This window comes from Tamandua tetradactyla, chromosome 16 (assembly GCF_023851605.1).
Source record: "Tamandua tetradactyla isolate mTamTet1 chromosome 16, mTamTet1.pri, whole genome shotgun sequence".
In the NCBI taxonomy this organism is placed as follows: Eukaryota; Metazoa; Chordata; class Mammalia; order Pilosa; family Myrmecophagidae; genus Tamandua; species Tamandua tetradactyla.
In genome coordinates this window covers 72,724,537-72,743,259 of record NC_135342.1, presented here as the reverse complement: position 1 = coordinate 72,743,259, position 18,723 = coordinate 72,724,537, and the positions used below count along the sequence as shown (strand labels likewise).

General features: G+C 41.3%; 1 protein-coding gene and 1 pseudogene across 9 annotated transcripts in view; one reads left to right on the top strand and one right to left on the bottom strand.

Moving 5' to 3' along the window:
- The window catches only part of VAT1L (vesicle amine transport 1 like), a 166,069-nt gene that overhangs the window by 128,524 nt on the left and 18,822 nt on the right, over nucleotides 1-18,723 (bottom strand). For 2 of the 9 annotated variants that reach the window (XR_013163995.1, XM_077133655.1), the window contains exons 1-3: nucleotides 14,901-15,308; nucleotides 8,146-8,275; nucleotides 1,306-1,521 (exon numbers count right to left, since the gene is read on the bottom strand). Coding sequence is in view for 8 of the 9 variants with exons in the window: in XM_077133655.1 (XP_076989770.1) it covers nucleotides 1,306-1,521; nucleotides 8,146-8,275; nucleotides 14,901-15,013 (459 nt within the window). In the remaining variant the exon portion in view is untranslated. The other 7 variants (XM_077133658.1, XM_077133657.1, XM_077133656.1 and 4 more) reach the window with 7 other exon arrangements.
- LOC143660378 (large ribosomal subunit protein eL6 pseudogene) lies at nucleotides 10,047-10,575 on the top strand (annotated as a pseudogene).

Genomic DNA, 18,723 nt, shown 5'->3' with positions numbered 1-18,723 from the left:
GAGTCCAGTACTATTGCAAAGACTGGCACTGTGCTGATGATATGAAAATAAATCTCTAATGCTCTGTATGCTAAGCACGTGAATGTCAGCGTTCTAAACGGCTTATTACTGATAGCAGATTCACTGTAACTGAAATCCATTTTTCCCCAAGGGAGGTTTAGCTTTTATTATATCTTTATTCATGGTCAAAGACATCAGCAAATTTGCTAAAGTGATTGAAGATATTTCTCTTAAGGCATGCCTGAAGTTTCCTGCTCTTGCCTTCGTGTCTTTGTATGTGAGCTTGTCTTCTCAGGAAGGAAAAACAGAAATGTTCTCTACACTATAAAGAGTTTACAAAACCTAAGATAAAAAAAAAGTCAATGTTAGCAAAACTTCCAGCAATATGTCTTTGAGATAGACACAATCATAAGAGTTCATCTTTCAGGTCTTCAAAACCATGGAATCACTGATTCTGAGAACTTCTCAAATCCCGCTAGACAGTGTGTCAGGACTTTCTCTTATTAAGTCTAATTCCAAGGGTCCAGGACATGGTCTACATTCAATAAATACTTGTTAAATTAATGAATAATCTTTCGCACTCTTTGAAAGCCCTATAGACCATGACTGGCACATAGTTTTTCCATGAGTCAGGCATGCAATACATACTGAAGTATTGGCACTGAGACAAAACCACGCTGTGGATGCAGTTCCTGCCATCTCTGAACAGCAGAACAGCAATTTTTATTTACTCATTTTCAGCACCACCACCCAGCAAAGCCACTCCTGAGGGATGACATTCACTGGTGCAACCACTCTCATGGGTATACTTAGGTTTAAGTGTAATTTCCAACATGCTAGTACAATCTCTGTCCACCTCTCTTCCACTCAAGAAAATAGATCAGCACACAAAGGAACAAGGGTGTCCTAAATATAAATACAGTCTTGAACCCACTGCAATTTATTGAAAAAGTAAATCATCCACTACTTTGGCTTATTAGTAGTGCATGACTTGTGAAGCATCTCACAATAAGTGACACAACAGTCCTTCGTGATACCAAGACTGAGAATGCTCTTCCACAGAAACCATTTTTGAGACCCACTGAGTCCTCACATACCATCCTAAAGACCTTCCCAAACTCCAGAGCAACCATCTCTGAGGCACACCCTGTCCCAATGCAGTCCTCTCTGTGAGATACACCAGAAACATGAGAGATCATCCCTACTCATGGATGCAGCTCACATAAGAATGTCATTGTCAATTGGGTGTCACTCCTCTACCACCATCATGACTGCAGGAAGAGAAGCCACGTACAGCCAACTTACCACTCCTCCACCAGCTGAGTGCACAAGCACAGACATCCCTTCCCGGAGGTTGGCAACTTCAAAGAGCATCATGTAGGCTGTGACGAAGTTCATGGGGAATGCAGCAGCCTCAGAGAAGCTCATGTCATCTGGGATCTTGTAGACAAACTCCACAGGTGTGCAGACCACTTCTGCCCAGGCGTTGTAATTGACAAATGCCATAACACGGTCCCCAATCTGGGCATGAGGAAACACAGGATTAGTGGAGGCTGGCTCATGACCAAGGTTCATAGAGGGATTACATGACTGGTTGTTTTCCATGCTACAAAACACCGTTTCTCATAACTCAGATACCAATTACCTTTATCCAAATTCTCTTGTGTTTCACACTCTTTCCTCCTGTATTTTCATGAATAAGTGACATTTGTTATACATCTGCAGTAAAGATACATATATAAACTGCTACTTAAGTTTCATATGTCAAGTGGTTTCATGAACTGTTGTCAGCTCTATTTCCTGTCCTTCCATCTTCACCACCACTCCCTTCTCCCAAGAACCTCATTTAATACTCACAACTTCCCTATGTGGAAGCTTTTATTATTTGCCCCCATTTCAAAGACTAGAAACTGAAGCTCAGAGTAGTTCAGTAACTTGCCCAAGTCCACACAGTCATAAACGGTGAAGCCATTTCTTGAACCAAAGTCTATCCAACTCGTTATACAATCCTTCCTCATTGTGAGAATCCCATTACATTAGGGTTGCCTTTCTACATGTTTGGCTCCCCCCCCCCCCCCCGCCCCGAATGGTGAGTTCTCAGGGAACAGAGGCTGGGTCTTATGGGTTTATGGATTCCCCATGCATAACCCACTGTTTGGGACATAGTAAGTGATGGGCTGATGGATGGCTATGAGTAACTGAACCTGTACCAACCTCTCCATGGGCGGAGCTGGGAGAAGAGTAGGGGAGAAGTTCACTCATTAACTGTGAAGGAACTTCCAAGAGTCTCACAGGACCCCATTAGTCCTGTGAGATATTAGTGTCAGGCCTTGGTTAGAACTCCAGGAAATTCTTTTGGGGATAGGGACTGCAAAGGAGATATTATTATAAATAATGAGTGTGATGTTTACCAAGAATTCAATATATTCCTGAATCTAGGCTACCTTTATTTACACTATCTTATACCGTTCCCATAAGAACTCCAGGAGATTTCCCGTTACATTTGAATAAGTTATTGATAGTGTATAGGAAAGTAAATTATTTTCATGTATTCCTTTGATGACTGGTAAGCCAACTACATTTTCTTTCTGCTCCTAATCATTTCTCAGTTTATGCTCTTGAGTTTTCTAGGTGGTACGCCTATACCTCCTAATAACAAAAATAAATATAAATATTAGAAGGAAAAAAAAACAAAAAAATTATTATGCCCTCTTTACAGATGAGAAAATAGGGGCTAAGAGAGGTGAAGCAACTTTGCAGTAAAGAGCAGACCCTAAGGATTCCATTCCAGATCTGCCTGTCTCCAGAGCCCTCCCTTCTAGAATTCTAGCCAGACCCCTTTTCTTCTTAGCACTGGTAAGACCAGATGTTGCTAAGGTGAAGTCTACCCTGACCAATCAGCCATGCTGATTTGAAGGTCCTTCTTTTTCTTCAGGAGAAGGTCCCATAACAATGGGATACACCACACAAAACTGCTGCTATTACACACGAGCATCAATGAGCTTTCGTCTCCTCAGGAGGGGGCCAGTCTTCAGCTTGAATACGTGATCTTGCTGATTTTAGGAGGATTCTAAGGTGGTGCTGACCCACCCAGCTGGTGGCAGCATCCGTCAAGGCCATGGTGAGTTTTCTTATAGTTAACATTTTGGCACAGAGAGAACCAAATATTCTGGGAGTTACCATGCCTATTGTCTTCGGGCTCCAGGTCAAATTACAGTCTGCCCAGGTGGCCGTGTAGCCTGTTGAAACAGTGAAGTCAATAGCTGAGATGCCCTAATTTGGACTGCAACGCTGATTCTGCCCCTCTTAGCTGTGTGACCTCAGGCAAATTGCTCAATCTTCAGGGAGTGCATCTATAAAGCAGGGCTTGTTCTCATTCATCACAGAGCTCACCAGGATTAAGGGATATATGTGCATGTGGCTCGTATGTCATATTCTCTAAGAGACCAGCTGTCTCAAGAAGCACTCCTTCCCTTCCAAGTCACTCTATCACATCATACTATTTTCTTCAAAGCACATGGTGTATCTGATCTGAAGTTATCCTAGTCATTCACGTGTTAATGTCTTTATTGTCTGCTCCTTCCCAGCTACCCAATTAGAATGTAAGCTCCATGAAGGCAGGGTTTTTTGACCATATACTTCATTACTGTATCCCCAGTACCTAGAACAGTGCAGGTTCTCATTTCATATTGGTTGACTGAATGAATAAAGAAACCCAGACTATCATGCCAGAGGTGGGGAGAGGGGGATTGCTATTAAAAGTTGCATTTTATTTCTGATTTCCTAAGTAGAAATTCTATTTCCAAATATCTATGTGGTTCTTAATCTTTTTTTGAGTGATTTCTATGCCCTTAACAATCTGATAAAAAACTATGGATTTTTTTTTATTCAACCGCAATAAAACCCTCAGGTAGATACACCTCTACCTGTCTCCAATGTCAAGGCATTTGTGGCTCCTCTAAAGCCTATCTACAAAAATCTCCCTGGGGCCTACAGAAGCTGATTTTTACCCCTTTTCAGGAGGATAAATACTCAATATGGATCACATCATACAACCATGGAATGTTAGTGCTGGAAGGTCATCTTACTCATCCAACCTCTCTGTTTAAGAGATGAGAAAACTGAGCCACAGAAATGGGCAAAGACTAGCCAAAAGCTTTGCAGCTGCTAGGGTGAGGTCAAAAGTAAAATCTACCCTCTTTTGCTTTCTGCCACCTCATAGGAATTTGCTGCGGGCCTAGTTTTTCATGATATTTGTGTGGGGAGTTAGCATTTGGGTTCACAGCAGAAGGTCCATGTAAATCTAAGTTGGGGAGACAGAACAACACTAACCAGGCTTGAGTGAAACAGGAGAAAGCCACCGGCTGTAAGGAACAACAGCTAATATTTAATAGGCACATACTATATGGTAGCCATTGTCCAGAGTGTTTCACATGCAAATACCTGATGAAATGGATTCTGTAATAGCCCATATTGCAGATGAACAACAGAGGTTTTACAGACATGTAAACTGAGGCAAAGAAATTAAATCACATGCCCAAAGCCATTTAGCTAGAGAGTAGCAGAGCCAGGATTCTGAACCAAGGTAGTCTGATTCCAGACACAAATAGTTAATTCATCATAGCAGAGTTAAGTGCTATGAAGAAGCCATAAAAACTATATAAGCCATACAACAGGGAAACCTACCAAGTCTGGGAATATTAGTTTAACTCTTTAGTCCTCTGCTTGCTTCCTCAGCTCTGAAATGGGGACAGTATCAGTAAAGGGTTTTTATAATAACTGAATGACAGAATATGCATGCATCACACTTGGCAGTGCATAGAAATAGAGAAAGAACTATACACATTAGCTCTTAAAACTAACAGATTGGTTTCTGACCTTACGAAGCTCACAATTTCATGAGTAGAGCCAAATACAGAGCCACTTTATTTCAAAAAGCAAAAAGAATAGCTGTGTAATGTGAAAGAAAGGGGAGGATACCCCACTGGAGGCAGCTGTCCCAATCTCTGGAAGGGCTGAAGACTGAGTGTGGATGTTAGGAATGCATTCTTAGAGGCAGCAATTTGGACAAGAAGATAAAGTCTAACACTAACATCCTTTTTTTTTCACAGAATCGTGAAAGATACAGACTCAATATCACAGTGTAGCTGGTGGCCTCAAGTGTCAACAGACTAATGAAAAAGTATTTCAGCCACCTTGACAGTGATGGTCACAGCACGGCTGACTGCTCCTGGGTCTCTCATTCAACTTGGCTCCATCGTTTCAATTTCATTGTCCAAATGACAAAGGTATCTAAGGCATTGGATCAGCCTGTCCCTCAGAATCTGGAGGCGTCTACCTCACCCCACTTTTCTTTTCTTTTTTTTTCTTGAGTAAATGCATTATCTTCATTTTTTGCAGAAGAGGAAACAAAGGCTCAGAGACATACAATAACTTGGTCATGGCCACGGAGACAGTACATTTTAGACCTGGAATTGAAACCTCAGTCTCTCCAGACCATGCTCTAGATCATGTTCACGCATCCACCCACCCAATCCATTCCTTCAGTAATTAATTGATTAGTTCTTTCATTGAACAAATGTGAAGCACTAATGTATACCAATAAACAAAATCGCCTGGCCTCTGCCCTCGTGGCTTACAGGGGGGTTTTTGCCTCAGACAAATGGGTGACTCCTTGGATCCTGAGCTGGTTAGATGCTAATGACAAAAACCAAAAGGCTGGGAGACAGGGTCTGGCCTGTCATTGACCCAAAGTTTCCAGTGAATGAGAGCCTCTCCACATAAACTGGGTTTTGTGCTTTGCTTTATTTTTACATTTCCCTGCTGGGTTTCTTCTTGTTCAAGGCTGGAAATTGAAGTCACCCCCTTTTTAATATCCAATACACCTCATTATTTGATTCTGCCAAGGGAAAAGAAATTAGTACTGGACAAATGAGCACAAATTATTCCTTTACTAGGCATCTCTGGCGATGACTTTCCAGGCCTCTCTTGAAATCGATCAAACCAAGAAAATTATTCAGCATGCTGCCACGTGGAATTTCACGACCAAAATGACTGAAAATCTTAAATCAAAATTATAATTATAGAAGGACTATTAGTACTGGTTTTCTCCCAAACCACAACCAGACTGAAAACCTGTAAGTGGCTTGTTTGACTTTCATGGGCAGCTAAAGGCAATGGGGAGAAGGGAGCTTGAAGTATGGGTTTGATAATAAGCAAGCCAGTACTAACCAACAGAATATAAATCATATTTAAGGGAAAATTACAACATCAAGCATACTAGGTTCTCCCTCTAAACCACATCCACTATCATGCCTGTCTACTCTTATTCTAAAATATTGGGTTATTTATTCAATGCTCAGGATTAATAGAGTGAGCAGTATAATCTTTTCCTTCAGTACCATGTCGGGGAGTAAGAAGCAGGCAATGTTTCTTATATACAGCACTTTCAGGGAGAGATGGTTATATTGTTGGTTATATTGCTGGTTATATTGCTTACCTGGGGATAGAAAATGTAAAGTCGCATGAAAGAAAAGGAAAAGCTTATTTTCTTCTTTCTCAACATCTTTCTGCTTTACTATCTGCGAGCCACTGGCAAAAAGATTGATAAGTGGGATGAGGTTTCCAGACGCCCATCACAATGAATTGGAAGACTGCTGATACTTTCAGAGTACACGGAGGCCCACCTGCACTGAGGCTGAGGCAAAGGCTCAAATTCAATTCCAAGGGCATTTTGTCATTGCATTTTTTTTTCACCAAAACTAATGGCCGTTGCATTTTGCAGGATTCTTCTTTAGTTCTCCTTTCCTGCATTTACTAGCAGCGTCTGGGGCTTGAGGGCAGGGGTAAAGAACATGGGATTATAGGAAGAGGAACATGGCTCTGATGATTTGAATCCAGGTCCTACTACTATTTACCACCTTTCTAATCTCACCGAGAATTATTAAATCCTTCTGAACCTCATCTGAATAATGGTCATACAGTTTTTACCTTGCAGAGCTATGGCAAGGCTGAAAAAAAAAAGAAAAAGAACTTGCTCAATGGTTCTGATTCTGGTAGGTTCTCAAAGGTTAGCTTAGCTCCCTTCATTCCTCCCTGGGGAAGCACTTACTTATGAGCTGGAACACTTATCTGATTTACATCTGTTTACACAGTTTACATCAGTGGCTCCCAACTACCATAATTTTGTGCGATTGATATGCTCACAGCTTTCTGTGTTTATAGACCATATTCTATCTGATTTGCATTATAATGATAGGAAGAGCCATACATCTTTTCACTGATTCAATTTTTTTTAATTATGGGTAATTTTAAACATGTACTAAAGTAGTCAGAATGATATATACCCCCCCCCCCCACGTACTCATTGCCCTATCCCAAAAGCCATCAATCCATGGCCAACTGTGCCCATCTTCAGGTACCTCTACCCTTTGGCTTTAAGATATTTTGCCTTGGCGGGCCGCGGTGGCTCAGCGGGCAAAGTGCTTGCCTGCTATGCCGGAGGACCTCGGTTCGATTCCCGGCCCCAGCCCATGTAACAAAAACGGAGAAACAGAATACAATAAAACAAGAAAATGTTCAAAAAATGTTTCCCTTTCTTCCTTCCTTCCTTCCTTCTATCCTTCCTTCCTTCTCTCTGTCTTTCCTTTAAAAAAAAAAAAAAAAAAAAAGATATTTTGCCTTCAAAAATGCCACTTCCCCAATGCCTTAAATAATAATTTATAAACAGTCCCTTTGTATCAGCTAAGTAAATATTTCGACGAACCAAATTAAGAAACACAGAAGGTATTTCTCCCCTGACTTTTCTGTCTTGTAATTGAGCTTTGAGTTTAAAGTGATGGGAGCAAGTGGGAGCTGTGGGTGGGGGCAGGAGGCATGCACACTGAGTCCATCGAAGGCCAGATGCTCTAATCTGCTAGCTTCATAATGTGAACAAAGGGGATGGCAAGTTTTGACCTGCCCACTTGACCAGACGGTTGTGAGGAGTGACCAAGGTGGTTCTGAGAACAAGTCCTATCGTTGCAAACATTGTCAATAAATTCAAATACATGTCATAGATTATTTCCAACACTTTTTGCTGAATCTGATATTATCTCAATAGACTCCAGATAAATGATGCTCTTTAAGGGGGAAGCCTAAACTTACCTCGTATCCTTTCACGCTGTCCCCCAGAGCTTCAACAATCCCAGAACACTCGAATCCCGGCACCAGTGGAGTCTTGGGAGGGTTGTCAATATTTCCTTGTCGCACCATCAAGTCAATGAAGTTTAAACCACTGTGAACAGCAAAGGTGGAAAAAAGCAGAATTCAAAATGAGATCCAAAAGAAAGCACTGGCCTGGCTTTTCTTTTACTGCCTTCCTTTCTCTCCTTCCCTCTTTCCTTTCCCTCTTGCCTGCCCACCCTCCCTCCCTTCCTTCTGACAAAGTGTGCCTAATAACAACCACACTTGGCTAGATGTCACCATTAAAGCAAAACTCAATTATCTCTATGCAGAGAAGCAATTTTTTTTCTCAGAGCCCAAGATTTTATTACCACAGAAAAAGTAGTAGGAGAATGTCAGCAAGGTGTTTGTGCCAGTTCCCCATCCCCAGTGGGCTAGGGTACAGGAGAGGAACTCAGGGCCACTGCCTGGCACTTTTTAAGCAAGCAGCAAGCACTATAGCCAGCTGCAAACAAGCCAGGCCCCCACTCTATCCTCTGAGTTGTGGACAGGTGCGGGGTGGCTGCAGTCAGCCGCCATCATGGTTGCCAACATGACCCGCTGCAGAACCACTCCATAGACAGCCGCCTGGATATGGACGCTCTATCCTGAAGGACTTCGGCTGGGGAACACCGTGGTGGGTGGAGCTACCACACCTGAATGCGGAGCTTCTGCTCCTACGACCTGTTTGGCTTCCAACTTGCTGACTGCCAAGCGTGAGGCTCCCTGCAGGAGACTGAAAGTCTCTTACCTGGGAAACCTGACCAGCCCAAGAGGAAAGACCAGTAATCTTACCTGGTCTTACCTGGTCTCCCAATGACCCACACAGAGCACCCTGGAGTCAGCTCAAATAATAAGCCCTACCCACAAAACTGATGTTTCCAAATAGCTCTTTTGTCTCATAGTGAGCAGACAACCAAAGAATACCAGAATCCTAGGAAAGCTTCTAATGTGGAAGACTGAGGCTGTAAACCAGGAAAAAGCCAATTTGGAGGAAACAGACTATGTAGGGAAAATAATAACAAATAGTGGCTTCTTTGGCAGTTAAAATAGTAGTTGCAGAGTTTATAAATCTTGATTCAAAAGATAGCCCTTCACCTGGGTGACACCTAAGACTCAGAGTAGGAGTTCTACAGTTCTGAAGGTCAGCAATGCCACACCCAAAGACAGTTAAAGAAATTGCAGAGGAGATCAGGCTTCAGTTAGAGATGAGAGCAAAGCTAATCAGGTTGGGATTAAGGTAATTCAGAGTAAAGGGATAAGGAAGACACTGTCTGTATTTTAGAATTTCACCTACTCTAAGAGACCAAAGGAAGAAAGGACTATTTTGGCCAGAGCCTAAATTTTCTGTGGCATACAATCTAACTCAACTTGTCTGGATAGATCATTTAAACAACCCAAACTCAGGGAGCCCAGAATGGGAATGAGGGCTTGTAATTCTGTATAGCTTAATGAAATGCCCAGATACATCCCAGAGTATGTTCAGCAGATAATCAAGAATGTATTGGGAGTTCTCTTTCCCGTCTTGCAAGATGGTGGATGAGGAGGATGAGAAGAAGCCTGAAGGCAAGCAAGCTGATGCCAATGGCAAGGTTAACAAAGGGAGCCTCAAGACCAAAAGCCCAAGAAGGGGAGCCTCACTACAGTCAAAACCTGGTCCTCAGCAGAGAAATTGGCAGATATTCCTGATCTGCAACGTGTTCCAGAAAGGCCACGTACAAGAGGAAGTATTCAGCAGCTAAATGCAGGACTGAAAATGAAAAGAAGGAAAAGGTTCTTCCTGCTGTCATAAAACTTGGTGGTGGTGACGTAAATGGAAGTATCAGAGTGTTAAGCTTCACAAAATGCCTAGATATTATCCTACTGAAGATGTGCCTCAGAGGCTGTTGAGCCATGGCAAAAAAAATCCTTCAGTCAGCTTGTGAGAAAGCTGCAATCTAGCATCGCTCCTGGAACCATGCCAATCATCCTCGCTGGCCACCACAGGGGCAAGAGAGTGGTTTTCCTAAAGCAGCTGGTTTGCTACTTGGGACTGGACACCTGGTTCTCAATCAAGTTCCTCTGTGTAGGACACACAAGAAGTTTGGCATTGCCACCCCCACCAAAATTGACATAAGTGGTGTGAAAATCCCAAAACATCTAACTGATGCTCACTTCAAGAAGAAGCAGCTGCATAAGCTCAGGCACCAGGAAGGTGAGATCTTGGACACAGAGAAACAGAGATATGAGCTTACAGGGCAGTGTAAGGTTGCTCAGAAAAGTGTGACCCTACAACTTATGCCAAAAATTAAAGATGTTCCTCAACTCCATGGCCACCTGCGTTCAATGTTCTCTCTCAAAAATGGAGTTTGTTCTCACCAATTGGTGTTCTAAACTTGCAAAGAACCTAATTAAATAATGGATAATTTTTTTTTAATGTATTGGCAAAGTCTCTTAAGGGGTGGGAGAGAAAATATGGAGTGAGGAAACCCCAGATACTGTTTCAAAGATTAGAGACTCTCAAGTCAATAGGCCAACAACTTTGATCTTGAGGCTTGCCCTTATGAAGTTTATTTATGTAGTAGAGAAGCTTAGCCTACCTGTAGTTATGCCGAAGAGTTACTTCCAGAGAACCTCCTTTGTTGCTCAGATGTGGCCTCTCTCTCTCTTAGCCCAACTCTGCAAGTGAAATCATTACCCTCCCCGCTACGTGGAATATGATATTCAGAGGTGAAAGTCTCCTTGGCATCGTGGGACATGACTCCCAGGGATGAGCCTGCCCCTGGCACCATGGGATCAACAATGTCATCCTGACCAAAAGGGAGAAAAGAAGTGTAACAAATAAGGTATCAGTGGCTGATTGAGTTCAAATAGAGTCGAGAGGCTACTCTGGAGGCTACTCTTATGCAAGCTTCAGCTAGACATTCCCACCTATCATAGTTTGCCAAACCTCAACCAAAACCATTCCTGCCAATCTTAAAGAACATCTAGGGTTTTATCTGAGATTCTACAAAAATTCCATGCACTATGATTACTTTCCAGAAACCTAACACCTCCAGATGGGTTCCTAGGCCAGATAAGCTCTGAAACCCAGAGGGGCCAGCCTCTCTAGAATATCAACTAGCTCCATCCCCCTATCCCATATTATTGAAAGTTCCTTCCAACATGAGAAAAAAATAAGAATGGGCATAGCCCAAATAACCCTAAAGACTGGAAGAAAGATCAAAGGAGATGGTGGAATTATATGGAGAAGGTAAAGTTTAACAAATGAGTATGACTGCTGAATCATTATCTTGATATTTCTTTAAATCTACAGTGTCTTGGGGAAGTTAGAAGTAAAAACCTAAAATTGTGGAAATGTAACCCATACCAAACTCTGAAATCTGTTCTACAACAAATTGTTGCAGTGTGTTTTGAAATTTATTGCTTCTTTGTATATGTCATTATTCACAATTTAAAAAAAAATAGCCATTTTATTCCCTCTCAGTGCCAGTTGACTCCTTCTTCAAAAACACATACTGACAGCTTCGGTCACTAGATATTCGAGCACTGAATGGGGGTAAAAAATATACTAGAAAGAGGGTGTGATCAGAGGACACACGGAAATCAACCAGATACAATGGCCATCAGCCAATCAATGAGAAAGAGAGAAAGACAAAGAAAATCTAAATTGAAAGGTCTCAAAGCAACCAGCCATCACACCTCGATCATCACACACACTTCAACCAGCACTGCCCCATAAACAGCACTATGCTGGTTTGAAAGGATGTATGTACCCTAGAAAAGCCACGTTTTAATCAAAAATCCCATTTCAAAAGCTAGAATAATCCCTATTCAATACTATATGCTTAAAACTGTAATCAGATCATCTCCCTGGAGATGTGATTTAATCAAGAGTGGTTGTTAAACTGGATTAGGTGACGACATGTCTCTACCCATTTGGGTGGGTCTTGATAAGTTTCTGGAGACTTATAAAAGAGGAAACATTTTGGAGAATGAAAGAGATTTGGAGAGAGCAGAGAATGCTCTAGCACCACGAACCAGAGAGTCCACGAGCCAGCGACCTTTGGAGATGAAGAAGGAAAATGCCTCCCAGAGAGCTTCATGAATCCAGAAGCCAGGAGAGAAAGCTAGCAGATGATGTCGTGTTCACCATGTGCTCTTCCAGCTGAGAGAAAAGCCCTGACTGTGTTCACCATGTGCCTTCTCACTTGAGAGAGAGACCCTGAACTTCACTGGCCTTCTTGAACCAAGGTATCTTTTCCTGGATGCCTTTGATTGGCCATTTCTATAGGCTTGTTTTAATTGGAACATTTTCTTGGCCTTAGAACTGTAAACTAGCAACTTATTAAATTCCCCCTTTAAAAATCATTCTGTTTCTGGTAAATTGCATTCTGGCAAACTAGAACAAGCACTTATCATAGGGAATGTGAACCATCAAGGGATAATATTATATCCAGCTGGCAAAGGGTGACTTGAAGAAGAGAGGTAAAGGGAATGGCGCAAGATATGGGATTACTGGAGTCTTTGTTTTAAAATCAGTGTTTCCTCTCAGTGAGAGAAATTATTAGATGTTTTCTCTTAATATATTGTTTTCAAAACAAAGTTATCAAAAATATACCAAAGTCATCACCTTGGAAAACCATATACTTGGTTCCAATGATGCTAACAATGCTCCAAACCATTCCATTTTTTCTAGAATTACTTGCAAAAATTGCATTTACTACCCATTTACTAATCACATGAGGAAACACATCCCATTGAATATTCATTTTTTTCTATGAAGTGTGGTTCTAACATGCTTTCTATTTTCAATAAACCACCATCTAAGAAAGACCCAGGTTATATAAGCCAAACTCCATGGTCTGGCCTGAGGCCCATTAGTGTTAGGCCACAGCTTCTTTTCCAAGCAAGATGACTTGAACATGTCTTAGGCACACCTTGACCATTTTTTTCCATTGGCCTCTTTGGAACCTAAGAAGCATCTAATGACACCTGCATCCCTTGGTCTCTATGCATCAGTCTCATCTACTGAGAGTGGATAAGGTTGAGGAGGTCCATTTACTCAGAGGCTGGGTTCAAATTTCATCACATTCTCAAGGTTTGTCTTGATTTGTGAATCGGGTGGTTTTCACATATTTCCCCAGTAGGTTTATCTTTCAAGGGTTCCCTCCGTGAAGGCAGCTGCACGCCTCACATTTCTTTGCCTCTGGGGTCCTGACATGGCATTAGCATGCAACATAGTAGGTATTCACATCAACATACTAGGTCTCAAGGTATATCTGCTGAATGAAGGCGTTTTCATAAATATTTAAAAATATGTTCTGCCAGTTTGGGTACTAATTCCTAAAAAAACACAAGGAATATTCAGACGAATGGCGTATTTCTGAAATAAATGTGTAGACTCCAGAAGGTCCTATTTTGATAGTTAATAGTTACTTGGTTCATTTAGTAACCAAAATGTTCTCCAATAGCATTGCTAGTTTCTTAAGCACTTGGGGAGGCCTGGGAACAATTCTACCACTTCTACTTGTGCAACATTGAATAAGTTACTTAACCTCTGTAAGCCTCGGTTTCCTCATCTGTAAAATGGGGACCATGATACTCTACCTCACAGAGTTGCTGTTAAAATTAATGAAAGTAAAGCACATAAGTCTGGTGCCAGGGACATAGAAAATAAAGCACATAAGCCTAGTGCCAGGGACATAGTAAGCAATAAATATTAGCCTTTAAAATCATACCTTAACTTCTGTCAGGAACACAGACATTCATGGTACATTATAGGAAAATTCCCATTAAAAGAGGGTTAAAAAATAGTTTGGAAGCTGAAATGGAAACACTTCAGACATCTATAAACATCACTTTTATGAAATAGCCCATTTTCCGGAACAACCAAATAATTAAGGCATCACCATAAAACAATAAAAAGGAATTTCTATGTTACAAATCAAACACTTCATCTCATTTCACACATATTTTAGCTCACTGTGTTTTCCTTTTCACAGAAATCTATGATTTCCCAAGACCCTGATGGAGAAATGCCAGAAGAAATTACCTGACAGTTCTGTAAACATGCCAGGCTCCAGGAGAAGGCTTTTTCCTAGAGGCTATTAGACTGCTCAGCAGGACAACCGTCAATCACCAGCCAGCAAGTGCTGGGCCCAGTGATTGTAAACCGAGAGCCAGGCACTTAAATTCCCTCAAGAAGGGCTACAAGTGACTTTATAATAGCCCGGGGGCATCCTGCTGCCTTAGCGAGGCAGGGGGTGACCGGTCAGGGGCATTGAGGGTGCCACCCATCTTTCAGGAAGGGATGCGAAGCAGGTATATCCAAGGGGGATGGACGCTATGTCCTCTCAACACAAAAGAGGGGAAGCAGCTTTTCATGGAGTACTGTTATGTGTTGTACCAAATCCGTCCACTTACCAACTCCTTATGTGGTTGTAGTTAGCAGTCACTGGTGGATTAATTTGAGGCAGCAACTGTGCTAAGTGCTTCACATAGCTTATCTGATATAAGACTCACAATACTCCCATGAGTTATGAACTATAATATCCCCTTTCCTAAGGAGGAAACTGAGATTCAGCAAAATAAAGTAACTTGCTTAAGGTCACACCTTTAGAAACCAACAAAGCCAGGACCTGAATTTCAGCTAAGTCCAGACCCTGAGTCCTTTCCCATCACAGTTTCCTTTCTCTTTAGGGGAGCATCTCACTCACCGCCTCTGCTGAAGGAGCATGTCCAGGGGGCCATGTTTACAACTCCTTATCTCTTCCCCTTTGTCAACAGCTGATTGCATCTGTAGTGGACCTAATGCTGGAAGAACGGTCATTCATAATCTAAGTAGGAGTCCATTCCTTAGCATGAAAAAGTGAGGTGGTCCAAAAACGAGGTGCTCTGCAAATAAAATCATTACCCTCCCCACTATGTGGGAATTGAGAAACATGGAGAAAGTGAACAGCTTAGCATCAAAAAGGATGTCAAAAGATAGAACTGAGCTGGAGGAACCTAACTGAGCTGAAGTTTGGAGAAAACATAAATCAAAGAACTGGCAGGTAGGGGAATTAAAGGAAAGAGAAAAAATAAAGAGCAGCGGACTGAACACAACAGCCTATAGCAGGGTGAGCCTTGACTCACTTCAATTACTGGAAGTTACCTAGAATCAGAGGTTCCAGTGTCTAGACTTGGAGGGCCCAGCCCCAATATCCTACCAGTCCTCTGAATTCCATGAGTTCTTTTGTTACTTCACACTTCCGTATAATAGAAACTCTTTTCTTGGGTTACCTGCATGGTCCTTGTTCTATAAATTGAAAAGACACAAACTAAAACAAATATCATAATTAATTCCCCTTAAAAATCCATTCACTAGGCTGTATGTGTATAACCTGGTATTTTCCTGGAACTTTGGGTACCTGTGTGACACCTAAGACTCAAGGTTGGAGTTCTACAGCTCTGATAGTCAGCATTGCTACATACAACAACTGTTAAAGAAACCGAAAAAGAGATCAGGCGTCACTTAAAGAATGAAGCCAATCTGGCTGGAGGTCAAGCAAATCAGACTACAGGATAAAGGACAACAGAATCTGTATTTTAGAACTTCAGCTACTAAATGAAACCAAAGGAAGTGAGCTTTATTTTGACCAAAACCTAAATTTTCTATACCATGCACTCTAATTCAACCTGTTTGGATAGTTCATTTAAACAACCCAAACACATGGAGCCCAGATAGAAATGAGAGCTTGTAATTCTGTATAGCTTAATGTAATACTCTGGGATATATCCGAGAGTATGTTGGGCAGATAATTAAAAAGTATAGGCAAAGTCCCTTGAGGGATGGGAGAAAAAATATGGAACTATTAAACTTTCCCACCTGGGAAGCCCATGTTAGTCTCTCAAACACTAGGGACTCTCAAGTTAATAGGCCAAGTCCCTGATCTTGAAGCTTGCTCTTATGAAACATTTCTGTAGTGGAGAGGCTAAGCCTACCTATAATTTGCCTAAGATTTACTTTCAGAGAACCTCTTTCGTTGCTCAGATGTGGTCTCCCCGCCCCCAGCTCAACTCTGCAAATAAAATCATTACCCTCCCCCCTATGTGGGACATGACACCCAGTGGTGAGTCTCCTTGACAACGTGGGACATGATTTCCAAGGTTGAGCCTGGATCTGACATTGTGGGATCAACAATGCCTTTCCAACCAAAAGGGGGAAAGAAATGGTAATAAAAAAAAAGTATCAGTGCCTAAGAGAGTGTACATTGAGTCCAGAAGCTATTCTGGAGGTTACTCTTATGCAAGCTTCAGCTAGATATTGCTAATTGCCACAGTTTGCCAAACTCCAACAAACATCATACCTGATAACCCTAAAGAATACCCAGGGTTCTATTTGAGATCCTACAAAAGTTGTACACACTAAGTTTACTTTTCAGAAACCTACAACCTTCAGATGGTTCCTAGAGCAGATAAATTCTGAAACTCAGAGGTGTCAGTATCTCCAAGAATATGAATCAGTTCCAACCCCCATCCTATATTGTTGACAGTCCTTTTCAATGTGAAAAAGTTAGAATGGGCATAACCCAAATATCCCTAAAGATTGGGAGAAGGATGAAAGGAAAAGGAGGAGTTATAACTGACAAGTTAGGATTTAATGAATGAGTATGACTACTGAATCATTACATTGATATTTATTTTTAGTCTCCAGTGTCTTAGAGCAGCTAGAAGGAAAAACATGCAATTGTGGAACTGTAACCCATACAATACTTTGAAATTTGTTCTAAAACTGCTTGTTAAAATGTACTTTGAAATTTATTGCTTTTTTGTATATATGCTCTACTTCACACACATACACAAATCCATGGGGACAAACATTATTGATTTTTCTTGTCAGACAAAAAAATAACTTACTGTTCAGAGACAGAATTACTTGCTCAAGGCCACACAGTTAGTGAATGGTGGTATCACAGTCTTAAATATCGGTTCAACATTTTTTCTTTGTCCAAGGAAAACAAATAGGGCATATATCATGCTGTACTTCTGCATGATTGTAGTTTCCAGCATGCCCTAATGTAATTTGATTTTCACCTGGAATCTATTTTGGGAGTAGCAATGATAATGCCCTGATGTTCTTTCTCAGGCCCACATGGAGATAATCTTCTCCCTTATCTGATTTTTGTACAGCTCTTGAATATTTGAGATCACTGCAAATAAGAACTAGAAACTGCTTGACAATGTTCTGCTTTGTCATCCTATTTTTCTCAAAAATTGGTATAATTTTGATAAATAAACTAAGGCTCTTTCCCTTTTTTCCTCCCTTACTAAATGATGAGTCTAAGGCTAGATTTAAAATGTTATTGAGATACAGCCTTTTGAGGGAAATTTTTGGAGAAGTTTGATAAAGGCATGCTGCAAAACTCTGACACAGGCTGAGGATTCTGAAGGCATGTGGCAGATACAGGAAAATTTGGAAATTGTCCCTTTAAATAAAAATGCTTTCTTACAGCTGCAAAGCATAGTGCAGTTTACAATGGACTTTCATATAAGTCTGATTAAACCTTGTAACAATTCCAGGAATGCAAGAAGTACAGTTATTACTATTCCCATGAAATAGATGAGAATGCTGAGATTCCAATAAGAAGACTGACTTGCCAAAGGCAGCACAATTAGTCCATGGCGGAGCTGAGACTTAAATCAAGGTCCTCAGACTCCTTGCTTATATTAGCTGTCTAATGACACCAAGAGGTGGAAAGGCAAGTAAATCAATAATTTTAAGATTCAGAAAACTAAGAAGAAATGATGAAAAACTATGCAGGGCACATGGGTTCGAGTCTCAGCACTGCCATCAATTTGTTATATGACCTTGGTGAGTCTCAGAACCCTTCCCCAGCCTTCACATTCTGCCTGCTTGATGGTCCTTTATCCTGTGGACTCTGCTTAAAATATCATCAAAATCACAGCTTAGGTGGAGCGGGAGACATGCTTGGTGACCTTGGCAAAAGACGCTGACTTAGGTAGTTTAGATTCTATGTGGAAGCTGAAGGAAGGTAGCCTTGTCCTTTATAGCTAATTTTTCATTATCTATTAAGTGATGGGCTTCCACTCTGTCAAATCTCATAGGAGACAGATAGCTGTCTTCATTCTGTTTCCTACCAAACTCAATAAGCATCACTTCTGTGGTGATGATGCTACAGGTCAGTCACTGAGGGATGGACCATTTTAATTTCCATTTTGCACAAGAGGAAGGTAAAGCAGAGAGAGGAGAAGGTGTTCAAGGTCATATAGTAACTAACATAGATGGGATATGAGCCCTTTCTATATAATTTTCAAGCTTGAGTTTTTTACCACTTGGCCCTCATTCTGTTATCTCTAAGCAATGGTAAGATCCTGTGTATATTTGCTGCCAGTGCTCATGGTTTGGGATATGTTATTTCTTCTGGATACCTTAATGGCAACAAATGAGGACACAGATGATCTCTCAAAGGTACTAATAAGTTGTAGTTTATTAATTTTCCAATGTGGGATGAAAACTGGCGCAGACAGGAAGTTTAG